The sequence below is a fragment of the Rattus norvegicus genome, chromosome 5 (genome assembly GCF_036323735.1).
Source record: "Rattus norvegicus strain BN/NHsdMcwi chromosome 5, GRCr8, whole genome shotgun sequence".
Classification (NCBI taxonomy): domain Eukaryota; kingdom Metazoa; phylum Chordata; class Mammalia; order Rodentia; family Muridae; genus Rattus; species Rattus norvegicus.
The window spans coordinates 17,948,025-17,964,634 of record NC_086023.1 but is presented as its reverse complement, the minus strand read 5'-3'; the positions used below and the strand labels follow the sequence as shown (position 1 = coordinate 17,964,634).

General features: G+C 36.3%; 1 protein-coding gene across 4 annotated transcripts in view; it reads left to right on the top strand.

Annotated features, from left to right (window-relative positions):
* Positions 1–16,113, top strand: part of Rb1cc1 (RB1-inducible coiled-coil 1) — a 63,913-nt gene extending 47,800 nt beyond the window's left edge. Inside the window, exons 16-24 of one of the 4 annotated variants that reach the window (NM_001107901.1) lie at positions 3,114–3,279; positions 4,863–4,971; positions 5,059–5,299; positions 6,571–6,619; positions 7,526–7,573; positions 9,572–9,630; positions 11,202–11,338; positions 13,183–13,253; positions 14,061–16,113. In NM_001107901.1, coding sequence (NP_001101371.1) covers positions 3,114–3,279; positions 4,863–4,971; positions 5,059–5,299; positions 6,571–6,619; positions 7,526–7,573; positions 9,572–9,630; positions 11,202–11,338; positions 13,183–13,253; positions 14,061–14,138 — 958 coding nt within the window. In that variant the 3' untranslated portion in view covers positions 14,139–16,113. Of the gene's footprint in view, positions 1–3,113; positions 3,280–4,862; positions 4,972–5,058; positions 5,300–6,570; positions 6,620–7,525; positions 7,574–9,571; positions 9,631–11,201; positions 11,339–13,182; positions 13,254–14,060 lie in introns of those variants that run through there. The other 3 variants (XM_006237794.5, XM_039109749.2, XM_063287519.1) reach the window with 3 other exon arrangements.
* Positions 16,114–16,610: the final 497 nt, after the last annotated feature.

Below are 16,610 nucleotides of genomic sequence, written 5' to 3'. Positions count from 1 at the left end.
TCTATCCATGTCATCTCAGCCCAGCATTCATCCCCAATCACAGTGTACAGTGATACAGAGATAAAAAAATAAATTAGAAATGATAGGTATTTGCCTTTGTGTATACACAAAGTCACAAAATTTGAATGATACTATACTTAATTGCTACATATTCTTTCCCATCATAGTAACATTTAGAAATATTTGATTTACAGTAAAATTTGAATTGGGACTCTGTTGCTGACTGCAGCCTCACTTAAGTATATTCTGTACAGTGTCTCCCTTGACTATCTAATGTGGCTATGGCCTTCTACTATAAATTACTGCCGTGAACCTCCAGCTGTCGGCTGATTAGGATTACCTCTCATCACAGGCTGCCTAGGCCTAGTTTTATCTATTGTCACAGCCCTGAAGCCTTTGTGTTTCTCATTAACACTTCCTGTATGCAGCCGTGCATACTTGATTTGATAAGCTTTAATTTGCACAGCAACATTTCTTTGAGCCCCAAGGAGAAACTAAATAAACCCTTCACTTTTTAATGCTGTGTTATATGAAATAGAAGATTACAACCTATCTGTACAAAGTCATAAATCAGACTGTTTGTTGAAGTGCTTATGGAGGAAGATTTGTCTGAGTATTCAAGTTTAGCTTAGCTTTATCCATAAGTTCGGATGTATGGATAAAAGATTTCCAGTGATCTTCATAATTTCAGTTGCTATAGTATTAATTGTACATTGCCACCATAATTATAATAGAAAACTAGGCATGAACATTAAAAGCATAAACTTTTTAACTAAAAACCCTGTTTGTAATTGCACCTCTAATTCAAAAACATTTCAGTATCTTTTAAAATCAACCAAATGTACACTGAAAGTTCATTTTCTAATAATGACACAATAGCCTCTATTTTGTTGTAGTATGTTTTACCACTTGTCATGTGGCCCAGGGTCACCAGATACTATATTAAACCCATGCTGGTATGGGTAAGAAAGCTTGCAGAAACTCGAGTGCAGGGATGAACCATGCATGGCTTGTTTCAGTACTTGAGAAAGCAGTATTTTAGGAATCTTTAAAAGGTTGAAAGCAAATTAAGATTTAAGATTGCATGCTGACTGCCAGTTGAACAAGCACCATTTGTTGGAAATGCTGCCTTTTTTCCACTGGATAGCTTTGGCTTCTTTTTCATAGATGAAGTGACCATAGGTGTGCGTTTATTACTGTGTCTTCAGTCCTATTCCATTGATCTACCTGTTTTTGTCTATACAAATACCATGCCGTTTTTATCACCATTGCTCTGTAGTTTAGCTTATGGTCAGGGATGGTGATTCTCCCAGAAGTTATGGTTGAGAATAGTTTTACCCTATCTTGGGGGTGGTGATGGTGGTTGTCTGGATGAGTTTGAGAATTGCTCTTCAGAATCACTGAAGAATTGAGTTGGAATTTTGATGGGGATTGTGTTGAATCTGTAGATTGCTTTTGGTAAGGTGGACATTTTTACTATGTTAATCCTGCCGATCCCTGAGCATGGGAGATCTTTCTGTCTTGTGAGGTCTCCTTCCATTTTTTTTCTTCAGAGACTTGAAGTTTTTGTCATAGAAATCTTTCACTTGTTTAGTTAGAGTCACACCAAGATATTTTATATTATTTGTGACTTTGTGAAGGTTATTGTTTCTTTAAATTTTTTCTCAGCCTTTTTATCCTTTGAGTAGAGGAAGGCTATTGATTTGTTTGAGTTAATTTTATATCCAGCCACTTTGTTGGGAGTTGTTTATAAGCCACGAGAGAGTTTTCTGGTAGAATTTTGGGTTTGCTTATGTATACTATCATATCATCTGCCAATAGTGATATTTTGGCTTCTTCCTTTCCTATTTGTATCCCTTTGACCTCCTTTTGTTGTCTAATTGCTATAGCTGAGACTTCAAGTACTATATTGAATAAGTAGGGAGAGAGTGGGCAGCCTTGTCTAGTCGCTGATACTAGAGGGATTGCCTCAAGTTTCTCTCCATTTAATTTGATGTTGGCTGATAGTTTGCTGTATATTGCTTTTATTATATTTTGTTATGGACCTTGAATTTCTGATCTCTCCATTACTTTTAACATGAAGGGGTGTTGTATTTTGTCAAATGCTTTCTCAGCATCTAATGAGATGATCATGTGGGGTTGTTTTTCCCTTTGAGTTTGTTTACATAGTGGATTACGTTGATATATTTCCATATATTGAACCATCCCTGCATCCCTGATGAAGCCTCCTTGATCATGATGGATGATTGTTTTGATGTGTTCTTGGATTTGGTTTATGAGAATTTTATTATCTTGGCATGGATAATCATAAGGGAAATTGAAGTTCTTTGTTGAGGCTTTGCGTGGTTTAGATATCAGCGTAACTGGCTTTATAGAACGAATTAGGGAGTGTTCCTTCTGTTTCTGTTTTGTAGAATAGGAAGACCCTAGTCCTGTGGCAGCTTGATGCCCCAGAGTACGGGGATGCTAAAGCAGTGAGGCAGGAACGGGTGGGTGGGAGAGAGAGCACCCTCATAGAGGCAAGGAGGAAGGGGATGGGAATAGAGGGGCGTTGTGGATGGTAGACTGGGAAGAGGGACATTTGAAATGTAAATAAACAAAATAACCAATAAGAAAAAAGATTGACGATTACTAACCAGTGTGTAATCATTCACCTGGGCTATCTTGTGCTTCACTTGGCCATTCTTATCTGTGCTGCCTTGCTAAGAGATTGGCAAGAGTTGACTGAAGTGAATCAGTTTCTGTTTTAGCTTCATGTTATTTGCCATTAGGTGTCAAATTGAGCCAAAAATCTATCTTACGTAAAGTAAAATTTTTTTCTAAGAAGTCATCAGGTATGTTTCTTCTTCAGTTTATAGGGATAGAAAAGCTGAATCTTGAAGTGCCTAACAAGAACATTGACTTCCTAGGTGCTGGTGGAAGCCCTGATTTCGCCACATTTGTTGCTGTCATCAGCCGTGTTACTTCAGATATTACATAGTCAGTTTATTTTCAGTTAGAAAGACAGGCTTCATACAGAAATACATTTCTCATTTTCTTGGGTTTCTGGGAGGTAAATAACCTAAGTGTAATGTTTAATATATTTTGATTATATCTGTTACTGTTTTTTTAAGTCCCGCCTTTGAATCAGCCAGAGAAGATTCTTCAAGCTTAGTTGCTGAACTTCAAGAGAAACTTCAGGAAGAAAAAGCTAAGTTTCTAGAACAACTTGAAGAACAGGAGAAGAGAAAGAATGAGGAAATGCAGAATGTGCGCACCTCTCTGATTGCTGAACAGCAGGTGTGTGAGGTCTGAGGACGTTGGAGAGACGCTGGCCTAACTAGGGCTCTGCAGTCCAGGGTGCTTGTGGCTTGTGTTTCCATTAGTTGACCATCTCAGTGTTTGTTTGACTCTTCTCATGATAAAAGCATTTATTTTAAAAAGAAATCTTGTAACAATGTCACGTGAATGTAGTTAGCAGTTTGTGTAAGAATTATCAACTTGCATAGATGTGAAATCTGCCTTTGAGAACTGCAGCATCCTTGGCACAACTTACTTCACATGCAATTGGGCTCTTTCTCTGCAGTTCTCACTGTGCTCTTTTATAATATATACTCAATTTCAAATTCCCAAAATGAATTAGGGGCTGAATTAATGGATTCAAAGCTGGGAAGCTAACAACTACCTGAGTTATCATAAGAGTCTAGTCTAGTTTGCTTATTATAAATTGTGATCATCATAATCTATTTCACATTACAGAAATAGCACAGTTCATGAAAATAAATAATGGTTAATGTGCTTTTATATGCTGGTTTCCCATTGTAAACAAAATAAGTAAGTTAATTTGTAAACATTGTAAGTTATATTGGTAAGATTCCCTTTTTTCTTCAAAGAAAGTGCTCTTCAAATGTTCTTGGTATCCTGAAACTTTTAGTTTGTTCTTTGCCATTAGATTTTTGTCTGAAACTGTCAAATTGTTTTCCTGTTAAAGCTCTCTCCAGCTGGAGAGATAGCTCAGAGGTTAAGAGCACTGGCTGTTCTTCCAGAGGTCCTGAGTTCAATTCCCAGCAACCACATGGTGACTCATAACTCTGGTGCTCTCTTCTGACTCGCAAATATACATGTAGGCAGAACGATGTACACATTATAAGTAAATCTAAAACAAACAAACCAAACAAAAATCTGTTGCCATTAATGGATTTCCAAAAGGTTTTGGGTAAATGTTAATTAAGCAGATAAAAGAATCAGGTTAGATCATTTTCTCACTTATGTATTTGTTTTATTTTAATAAATGGATATGTTTAATGAATATAAATGAAATGTTTAACAAATTTAATCTCCTTTGTTAATTAAAATGCAATTAAAATTGCCAGTTGTCTTTCAGATCCCTCTAGGCAATTAGATATATGAACTTCATGCAATGAGAATGGGTGAAACCTGGGAGTAATAAGTATAGTTGCTAAAGAGGCCAGGAGGGCATTGCACATGTCCAAATAAGAGAGAGAAAGATAATCACACAGGAGTATAGTAATCAAGAGCTAGCCAAAGATCCAAGGTTGCAGAGGAAAGTAAGTTTCCCAAAGAAAAAGTCATGTATACAACGGCACTCTCTTTAAACCGTTCATCATTTAATTTCCTTCCCTAAAATCTCAAGCATTTGCTAATACCTTTCTTCTGACAGTGCAGACAAGGAGAAAATAAGATTTGTTTTCAAGATATTGAGTTCAAATAAAGAAAATAATAACCTTTACTGCAATACATACCATTTTTGCTTAGTCATGTGACTCCCTAAATGTCCCCCAGAAAAGAATACTTCTCAATCTTGTTTCCATAGCATTGGCTCCTAAGTGTGTGCAATTAATTGACTATTACTATTGTTTCAGACCAATTTTAACACAGTCTTAACAAGAGAGAAAATGAGAAAAGAAAACATAATAAATGATCTTAGCGATAAGCTAAAAAGTACAATGCAGCAGCAAGAGCGGGATAAAGGTTAGTGTTATCTTACAATATGCTTTTAAAAATACTTTGAAATGTTTTCAGTAAGTAATGCATGCGTCTTTGAATTTGGGATCTTAGATTTGATAGAGTCGCTGTCTGAGGACCGAGCTCGTTTGCTTGAAGAGAAGAAGAAGCTTGAAGAGGAAGTGAGTAAACTGCGCACCAGCAGCGTCCTTCCCTCAGCACCCGTGCTTGCAGCCCCAGAGCTTTATGGCGCTTGTGCACCTGAGCTCCCAGGTGAGCCAGAGCGATCAGCCATGGAGACGACGGACGAGGGAAGAGTGGATTCAGCAATGGAGACTAGCATGATGTCTGTCCAGTAAGTAGGCTTAGTTTCCACTCAGTTCATCAGAGGCTTTTATATTCAACAGCGCCACACTGGGCCTGACCCTGGTGTCATGGGTCTGTAATCTCAGCAGGAGAATCACAAGTTAAAGCTCAACTTGGGCAACAGTGGGATCAAAGCCAACTTGAACAATTTAGCTGAGGCTGTCAAAAAAGTCAAAATTTTAAAGAAAGGAAGTATTTTTAGCTTTATTAATTGTTTTCAGCTCATATAAAAGTAATTTTAAAAGATAGTGTAGAGACATGCTAAGAGAATGTGGTAATTAAAACTCATAAATGACAGAAATTAATCCAGAGTGGAAAATTGACCTCTGGGGGAAATAAACCCAGCTATCTTCTATGAACAGGAGAGGCAGTTTAGAATATAGACAATATAGAAACAATATAGAAAGCTCAGTATAAGGTATAAAAACATGCATCTATTATCTTCGACCTATATTGGTGGGGTGGGGAACAGAAGCAGGCAGATCCTCAGAGCTCATTGGCCAGCTATTGGAGCAGAACTAATGAGCTCCTGGGTCAGTGAGAAAACTCACAAAGGTAGCAAATAGTCTCATCCAACACTCCTGATGTTGACCTGGTTTTCTCATATAAGCGCATGCATAGACACACACACACACACACACACAAAAGAAATGACAATCAATTTCCCCAACTTTTAACAAAAAGGTGAGTTTGTACAATTGGAAATTTTAACACATCTTTATTTATATGTATAGCTATTGATGCCTCTAAGAAGAGTATAAATACTGGTATATAAGGAGAAATTGGACTTTTCTAGATTAAACAATAGGATCTAAAACCAAGTATAATCAATGTAATATTCTAAGGGAGCTATATAACCTCATATACTTTTCTTTCAAAACTAATTCAGGTAGGGAAAAGAATGTTTAATATCTGAGAAAGTATGCATTTTGTAGAAATTATCTCTACATAAAAACATTCAAAGTTATGTTTATAGTTTTAGGAAGTGTCTAAGTCTGAATACAGAGTATCAGCCGTTCTGATAAATATGTGCTACCTTAGAAAAGTTAGTACAAGTTCTTACTCTACTAGTTATCAAGTTATCAAGGCTGGCCTTGAACTCCGAGATCTGCCTGCCTCTGCCTCCCAAGTGCTGGGATTAGAGGCATGTAGCACCATGCCCAGATAAGCTTCTACAATCTTGTTGATGAATGTACAATTCAGAACGTACATTCCATGAAAGTGCTTAAACCTTAAAAACCACCATTCTCTCACTTTTAGAGAAAATATGCTATCTGAAGAGAAGCAGAGGATCATGCTCCTAGAACGGGTGAGCAGACTCTGTGCAGTACTTGTTTACTACGATGACCCGGGGACAAGATTTAAATGCCTTTCATTTTAAACACATTGCATTTTGATTTGCATTTATGAGTTAAGTCTTTTTATGGTTAGTTTTAGAAGGCCTGTCATTTGTGTTCCTAGTAGGATTAGGTCTCACTATGTAACTTCTTCAGTGCTTGACATCTCTAGAAGGCAAAAAAAGATTTATTTTATAAAATTTTACTTAACAGCTCAGAAAACAGTAATATAATAGCAATAAGAATTTCAGCAAGTTTATTTTAAAAACAAAAGTAGATTTTTTTAAGATAAGCAAGAATATAAAAAAAGTGAAGATTGAAGTAATGAAGTTGCATACAAAATCATACACCCCAGAAACACACACATGGATCACATACTCAACCAAAAATAAAAAGATAAATATTTGACAATTTTTATGAATTAAAAGTACTTTGAAAACAGAATGAACCCTCAATGGCTAGTTTCATTCTTTGGGTCGTGATGATGTTTACCAGTGTCTCTGTTGTATACCAGCTCAGATGTGTGAAATTATTCCAGAGCCAAACTGTCTAGTTTAACTCAAACCTGTTAGCCATTCTCTTCTTGGTCTGTGGTTAACACTTTAGGATCACACAGGATGTAACAATATGTTGCAAATGCCGATTCCACCTCTAAACTGGCAAATTTGGGTGGGATAAATGCAGCATTTATTGTGTTTATAAATTATGCAGCTAATGACAAGATTTGAAATCAAGTTTTAGGACAGTATTCTCATTCTCACTAAAATGGTTAGTGATCAGAACAGTTAGAGACTCTCCAGGCATGTACTCTCTTTGAAGATGAGAACCTTGCTAATAACCATTCAAGGATGAACCACAGGTCTGCTTTCTCCTTGTAGACATTGCAATTGAAAGAAGAAGAAAACAAGAGGTTAAATCAAAGATTGGTAAGAGTTTTTTGGCTATGTCTCTTTTAAAAATTTACTTTGTATTTTGGTATAGGCATCATGCACCTGAGGGATATATCCTTTTCTAATTTTGTTTTTACATTTACTAATCAGAGAAGGGAGCATGTGTGCCACCATGGTATCACTATGGAAACTGGAGGACAAAATAAGTTTTTTCCCACCATGTGGGCGTGGGGATTGAACTCAGGTCATCAGGCTTGGTGGCATCTGCTTTTTAATCTACTGTGTCATCGTTCCAGCCCAGAATGTGTGTAATTTATTCATACTAGTGTTTTTAAGCCATTTTGTACATTGGCCATCACTGGATTCCATCAAGTGATGGAATCTAGTCAGGGCTTCCATTTTGATTGATTGTAGAATCACCTCCCCCCCCCCTTTTTAATAGATTTATTTTGTGTGTAAAAATGTTTTGCCTGTTTAACTTTATGTGCAAATTGTAAGTCCATGTGGATAATTGACCCATCACATGGATGTTAGAACCAAACCCCAGTCCTCAGCCAGAGCAGCAATTGTTTTTAACCACTGTGCCACCTCTCTAACCCATATCTTGTTTTTCTTGACTTGAAAATAGTGTATTGTACAAGAATTTAACAAAGGAGACTGACTACCTTACTTTGATACTTAGGAAAAAATGAAAGTGAATAGTCTTTATTATTAAGGAACTACCATTTCTTGGGATTCCATATTTATGCATGTAATCTTTGTGTGTTTACTTCAATGAGTTGGGAGGGCTTTGTAATCTGTTGAAAATTAACATTTACTCTCATGCATCTTGACAGTGAAGATAACTACTCTGTCCTGACTTGTGTCTTTTTAAAAATTCTTCCAGCAGCCCACTTTAGAGGCAATAATGTTTCAATAGAGCAATTACTTAATTTTCCTCTAAGTCAGATTGAATTCCTAGCACCTAAAGCAGTTACTTTCTGCTAATTGCATATTTTAAAGGAGACATAGTTTCAGGCTTATGTTCAGTGATTTAAAAAAAAAAGGAGAAATACTTTTAACGCAGATACCCATATATTACAGTCAGCATGATTCACCACATTACAAACAGTAGCAGTGAAGCATCCCCTCTCTGTTTATCCCCTCTCTGTTTATCCCCTCTCTGTTTATCCCCTCTCTGTTTCCTTGTTTGTTTGTTTGTTTTGAGACAGGGTCTTCAGTTGGCATGGAATGCACAGTCCTACCTCTAGCGTGTGGTGATTCCAGCCAGGCACACGCCACTATTTATTGCCAGCCTCTTGCTTCCTTCCTTTGCCTTCACACAAACAACAAAAATTAGATGTTGTATATTATAGTATTACTAAGAAGGCTTTAAAGAAGAGTGGCCTATTCCAGATGACAGCACCGAATACATTGTTTTTATGGAGAGTCCCCAAGGAAATATAAGCCTTATTTGGCTGACGTTTTTACTAATATTTTGTTGTTTTGTTTTCATATAGGGAAGTTAAAGAAAGATTTTAAAACTGCTTTGTTCTAGCACCTAGAATAGTAGTAACCAGAGAAGTAGAGGAGCTCCCATGTGACCCAGAGAACTGGCACATACAGCTAGACCTGATATCCAGAGAAGTGTGCATTCCCACACATGGACATGTTTTTCTCCAAGCTTAGATGCTTTTTATAGAGTGAGCTTTTAGAAAATCTGAATAAAATTGAACATGTGTTAAAAGTGGCTTAACTTCACTGGTAGGACATATGTCACTCTCCTGGGTAATTTTACCAAATCTCTGAAAGCTATTAGGCCTTCTTAGTCAGATAATTCTGTTTCCGATTCCTTGCTTTTGTACCAGATAGTGTTTGGAATGGAGTGGATGGAATTTAGCACACAAATTTAGATTTCAGTGTTGAATTAATGAACGTACATTCGTGTGGCCTCCTCAGCTTGAGCATAGATTAAAACAGTAACAGCAGACCTTTCTGGTGAGCACGATACTGTGTGTGCAGCTAATGCATGATTCCACTTTTTTTTTGTCTCAGATGTCTCAGAGCTTGTCCTCAGTATCTTCAAGGCATTCTGAAAAAATAGCCATTAGAGAGTAAGTATCTCATTCTTATTTTGTGCATTTTGTGTCAAATTGTTGAATTAATGAAAATGTGTTGTAGTCACAATGATTATTAGATCCACACTCATTAAGCCAATACCTTGTGCATAATGATAAGATAAAAACTCATTGGAAAGCAAGGTTTTTCACTGTTTTCCTGGAGCTCTGGGGACTGTGTTCTGAGCTATCCCATTAGGATTCTATCATTCACACAAAAACTCAGGAAGCTTTTCCTGACAGTGGCTAACATTTCAGCTCAGTGTCCATTCTGAAAACATCCTTAGTTTTTTCATCCTCACTTCAAAATGGAAGATGTTGATTTTTAAGCTGCTGTGCTTTGTTTCTCCATTTTATGTTCTTATGTGCTATAAATTCAGAATATAATTTGAAATTTTTATCAGTCAAAACAGTTTTAGCTTTCCTTGACCAAATTAAGTCAGAAGTAGTTGTCTCCCCTGGGGTTGTTTGGTAGGTAGGAGCTTTGGAATAATAAAGAAAAGCACCATAGCAGCTCAGGGAACCCTGTTGTACAAAAAGTCTTGAGCTTTACACACTTCTTTACTTTTCTTAAGACAAGAGTCTTACCGTATAGCCCATTCTGGCCTGCCACACACCACTTTCTTGCCTTGCTGGCTCAAATGTTAGGTTAAAGGGGTGAATCACAGGACTTGACTTCTGGATTAAGTATTTGTGAGGACCCTTATTTTATTTATAGTAGATCTTCATTGTTAATTGGTTTGAAGAGTTTTTTTTTTGTTTTGTTTTATTTGTCTTGTGTTTTTTTATGAATCTCAGATATCCTTGTTCTGGCCCTAGCATCTCAGTTTTATCTTTTCTAACTGATGAAGTAGCAGGATAGCTGTCAGCTTAACACCAGCTCTGTATCAAATCAGTAGTCTTTGGAAGATTAGAGACGAGCTTATTAGCATTACAGCTGCAAAAGATCCTTTACCTCCTTTTAATATATTAGGTTTGGTGTTCAGTCAAAACGCTACTTACCACATCATTGTAGCAGCATTTAAAACTTCCTAGACTGTGCTTCTACTAGAATCCCAGTGCTGAGAAAGTAAAGACAAAAGATGATTTCAAGTCAAAGGCCAGCCTATTCCACGTAGCAAGACCCTGTCTCAAAAAAGGGAAGGGAAAAACGTTTCATAGTTGACTTTGTCAGCTGGAGAACCTAGCACATAAAATTACTTTGGTAACTAAATCTGAGGCTGATCTTCAGAACCTGTAAATGTTTTGAGCATAGTTTGAGAGGTAGACGCTCATAGGTAGTTGTAACTATTTCTTCACCTGTTATTTCAATAGATCTGTATTGTGCCTTTCTACGGCCTGATTCAGCACATGTGTGTATTTGTATTTCTTTTGAAATAAAGAGTAACACATCGAAGAATTGAAATTCCAGGAATGAAAGATTAGAGAAAAAAATTAACTTATGACTAGGTATTTTTCCTTCCCCACACAAGCAGAGAGTATAGAACCCACAGACACTGAGCCAGCTGACTCTCAAGTTTGTGTCACGTGATTAGCGCTCTCTAGGACAATAACCTACCTCTTCTTAGTTTTCAGGTGGGAGATTTGGTTCTCATCATCCTAGATGAGCGGCATGACAATTATGTGTTGTTTACTGTTAGTCCTACTTTGTATTTTCTGCATTCAGAGTCTCTTCCTGCCCTGGATCTCAAACCAGGTGAGGGAGGTAAGTGCACACACATTTCTAAAATATGCATCCTTCCTGTTGTGTATTCTATACCCGAGTTAAGTCATTAGGAAAATTTGCCTTTTTAAAAATGAAATCTACACTAGCCACATATTTTTATGGACTTAATTGATAATTCTAAGTTTGAATATAGTATTCTACAGTAGATTAACTGCTCAGACTGCATATATATTCAAACATGATGTAACCTAGTAATTGCAATATTTCTGTCAGAATTTTGATGTTCATTTCGTTGACAATTAGTATATTTTTTTTTTTTTTTGTTCAGAGATATTGCCAGTGTTTGTCAAATAACTAGTTTAGGTGTAGTGCCTTGCCTGTACTATTTATGATTTGTTTTCCTACCTTGTTCATTTGTTCATTGATTCATCATCATCATTATTGCTTTATGGAGTTTTGTTTTGTAGAAACTGAGCTTTCTTTATTCAACAATACCTTTTAGTTTTTGGTTCATTAAAGAGTTCAAAGAGAAGAAAATAGTTATTCTGGGATTCTTAGAGTAAATAGGACTGCTTAGAAAATCAGTGTACCAAGCCAAGTGTGGTGGATCACGGCATGCCTTTAATGCCAGTACTCAGTCTCAGCAGATGCACTTAGACCTCGGATTCTAGACCCAGAGTGTGTTCCAGGACAACCAGGATTACAAAGAGAAATCCTGCTCAAATAACAAAGAAAAGAAAAGGAAAATCAGTTTCCCCACATGATCTGATGTTCTTATATGGACTGACTTGTACATAAATCCCCATCCTTGGGTTAGGGCAGTGTCACTTGACAACTCCATCGTGGCTTTTGGTGGGTGACCTATTTAAGGACAGCAGTTACATAATCATGAAAAGTGAGAAGATAATTTGTTTTCACCTTGAAATTTAGGAAATAGGCAGCATTTTTTATTGTAATTTTTGGAATGTTGACATAGTCTCAAATATCCCATACTGGTCACAGACTGTCAGGCATCTGAGGTTGGTTTTGAACTCATGACTCATCTCCCCTGTACCTACCCACTGCTCTGTTTCCAGGCATGGAGCACTGTGCTGGGATTCATCTTCCTGCCCTTTGGCCTTGTTCTTGTTGCACTTGTTTCCTTGTATTTACCTGGGGGATTTCATTTCTCAACCCTATTGGGGATCAACCCTAATGTCTTGTGTCTCAAGTTGTACCTCAGCTCTTTATATTCGTAGATGAAAATGATCCTTCAGAACTATGAAGATTCATAAGGCAAAAAAAAAAAAAGCAAACCACCCACATAGTTACCCTGATTGACCTGTTAACATTTCCCCCTATATGTATTTTTTATGTGTATTTCTAAACATGTGCACTTGAAAATGTGCACTGCTATTGTAGTGAATTTGAAAACAAAGTGCTTGTCTTCTCATTAGTATTGTAGTCTTGGCTGTTCTCAGTCTCTGCACTTCTACCCTTCATTTGGTTTTTAGTATTAATTGTTCACTGAGACCCAGTTGTGTTGGTGTTGCTGTGCTAGGCACTGTGGTTCTAAAACACACTGAAGGGCTGCCATTCTGGTCTGGAGGTCGCAAGTTATAGTTCCTTCAGTAGGTGGCAGTGTTGAGTTAGTTATTGGTTCGTGACTCCTATTTAGATTACTGGTGTTCCTTGAATAATGTGCATTTTAAAAAGCACACATATTTATATATTGGAACACATCATAGATTTTTTTCGTCAATAAACAAAAATTTTGGTTCAGTGATTCTTAACTGGCTTTAAAGTACTTAAACATCCTTTTGAGAATATCACTATTGTTTTGATTCTGAAGTTTTTTTTTTCATGAATGAACATTGAAAGTATATTAACAATTTATTTATTAGCTTCAGGTGTATCTAGAAGACCCTGGGTCCTTGGAAAAGTAATGGAAAAGGAATACTGTCAAGCCAAAAAGGTAAGAGCTATACCCTGTAATGGTAAACCTAGGAATTTTATTATATGGAAGTGGTTAGTAATATTTTCTGATTTTTGTTCACTTAGAGCTTTATAATTTTATTAAGTTGAGTTTAAGACAGAAACCTAGTAAATATTGCTATCATCTTTAGATAGAAGAGGTAGATTGCCAACAGTCCATTCACCTATAAAGGAGAACAACCAGTGTAACTTACATTGAAAGCACACTGTATAACTAGAAGCAGCAATGAACTTTACTAGTATAGTTGGTCTGTGGTCATTTTTATATGCTACACCACTGATGAAAGATGCTCTCTAGTTTTTATTTGGAGGCTAGAATGAAACTGACAAGCCAGGGTTGGTAGTATACCTCTAGCCAAAGCACTTGAAACCAAGGCAGAGACAGAAGATCCATATAGTTCTAGGCCATCTCGGGCTATGAATATATTACAGCCTTTGTAAGTCAGGCGAAGGAGGGATGCTACAAATTTGAAGCCAGTCTTGTCTGCGTCATGAGTGCCAGGCCATCCAGGGTATAGTAAGACTGATCTGTGATCTAGAGGGAAGGGGATAGGATAGCTACAGCATCCTCCCTACACCCAACACTCGATAATATGAGTTACCTAATATATTCTCACTAGTCAGGAGCCTATGTTTATAGTTTGGTACAAAGTAGAGACTCTCCCTCAGCCAGTCTCCAATACTCTAGCAATACTCTAGCAGTAAACCGTATGGTAGAATGGTGCTTATTTAATTTGGTTCAGTCATTCAGTGACTCCTTTTTTTTTTTTTCCCCTTTCCTTCTTAGGCACAAAACAGATTTAAAGTTCCTTTGGGGACAAAGTTTTACAGAGTGAAAGCTGTGTCATGGAATAAGAAAGTATAGCCACAGAAAAAATCTCTACATCTGATACCATTTTCTGATTTGTCCTTCAGTGCTGATAAACCACTCCAAAAACAACTGGCCATCCTTTTTTACAAAAGTAAACATGACAACATACTTCATTGGTGAACTACACTTACCTTTTAAGTGACTACATCTTAGGAACAATAAATTTATTAAATTCTTGGCTGAATCAAAATGGTTTTGTTTTGTTTCCACCCAAATAACTAGAAATGCGGACCAAAGTAGATGTTTCCAAGGGCAGAGCCTGAACTGTGGCTTGTGATTAGCCTCATTAATTGCCTGTTAATAAACATTAGCTGAGTAGTTACCAGTGTTGTTACCAGCATTTGTCCTCTTGTGATTTTAAGAGTCCTTGCACTCTTTAACATGTTCTTTATAAAATGTATAAATCCTTCCAAACTATTTAAAGAGGAGTGTTATTGCATGCAGATAATCGTAATTTTGAGTTTGCCTCAGAAGACTGCTAAAGAAAATTTGTTCATTTTTAAAAAAATACCCTTTAATGTTTCAAAAAAAAAAAAGTGTAATTTGACTGACTTTAAGATCGACCATACATAATGAGCAATCTTCAAAAGCACTTTTCACACAGATCATCCGGTCTCCAGGGAGGAAAAGTCTGTACCGCTGATCTTTTCAAGTGCAGGTCTCAGACCTCTCAGCATCTTAGGACTGTTTAAAATAATCATATTGATGAACTCGTAATTCATGGTTGAGCTTCAGAAGAAGATATTCATTGTACATTAACATTTAGAGGTCATAAATAACAAAATTCTGTATTGTAAAGGACCTGTATAATTTTAAGACAATAAAGAATTAAAAGTGTAAATGTGTGTGCCTTTTGAAGGTTACATTTTTAATATATTGCGTGATTGCTGGGAAAGGTGAAAAAAAATGTTCTGTATCAGAGAGAAACTTGTTTATTACAAAATGTTGTTTGTATCCTATGTAACAGGGTGAAGTGGTGTTCTGTGGAACAGAACCATGTAAACTCAAGGTTTAGAAGCTGGCACTGAACAAAGATGTTGACGTAGCTAGTTGATTGGAAAGGAGTTTCTTCAGGGTTATTGTTAGAGAACAGTAATAAAATGATTCTTTTTCAGAAATATTTAATTTCTTCATAAAAATAAGTTGGATATTTTTATAAATATGTAATCTAGTAGAACAAAAATGGCATAAACATAGTGTATAGAATACCTAATTCAACAACATATTAATGAATAAACAAACAATTCACTAATTACGTTTCTATTCAATCCTTCAATTACATCTTTATATATAGACTACAAGTGTAACAAATGACTTTATTCTTAATTGGTGCTCTTCAGATTTAATATATGGTTTAATGCGTGGAATTATTTTGTGTTCTGACACACTAAATCTCTTTTGTTAATACTGAGCTTTAATGTTGTGGTCGTTAATTGTTTTTGTTACATAGTGCTTTCATATTCATCTAGCAGTGTTCACACATAACGTTTCAAGCAAGTGAGAACTAAAATGATTTTGTTAGAAGGAAAACAAAACATTTCCAAAAACCTAAATTCATTGAGTTCTTGGTTTTACATAATTAAAAGCACTATGAACTTTGCAGCTAGAATGTCTGACTTTCAGACTTAGTTAGATATGACTTAGAGTTCCATAAACGATCATTTGACTGATACTTAAAACAGGGTAATGGAACCTTTGTGATATAGTTTACACTTTCAATGCAAATAATTTTTAGGAACGTGTTCAATACTCAACAAACGTTAATTGCTGTAAAGGTTTCTTTTTTCAGTATAGTCTTGAGGGGGAAAAAACATGTAGCTTTATAGGGGCCACACATGGTTCCAGTATCACAAAAGACTGAGGCAGGAGTACTTGAGCAACAGGGAAAGGCAACATCTGAAGGTTTTTACTGTCAACTTTTTAAGAATGCTTATGTTACATATGTTTATTGTGACAGTGGTAATTTGATAATAAAAACATTATATGTGCCTGGCTCACGCCTATAAATCCAGCACTCAAGCATTTGAAGCAAGAGAAGATCCTGTGTTGTCTCAAAGAAAACAGTATACAGAACTAAAATTAACATTTTATTGTTTTGAAAAAGTGAATAAGGTATAAAAATTGTGTTTTAAAAAATATATTGTAACCCCTAATGTTTTGTAGTTTTGTCGTGTCACACTAAATTGTATGTAGTTTTTTTCTATTCTGATTTTTTTTTTTTTTTTTTTTTTTTTTTTTGGAGATAGGGTCTCTTACCTATAACTCTCTGTAGACCAGGCTGGCCTCAAATTCAGAAATCCACCTACCCCTGCCAAGTGCTGGGAATAAAGGCCTGTCCCACCATGCCTGACTAACGTGAGTTTCTATGTCCCCTTCATTATGTTTCCCTGTCTCTTTAATATATTCCTGTTGCAAGAGTTCAAGAGTGAGCTTTACTTGTTTCTTTACATTTACAAACAAGATAGT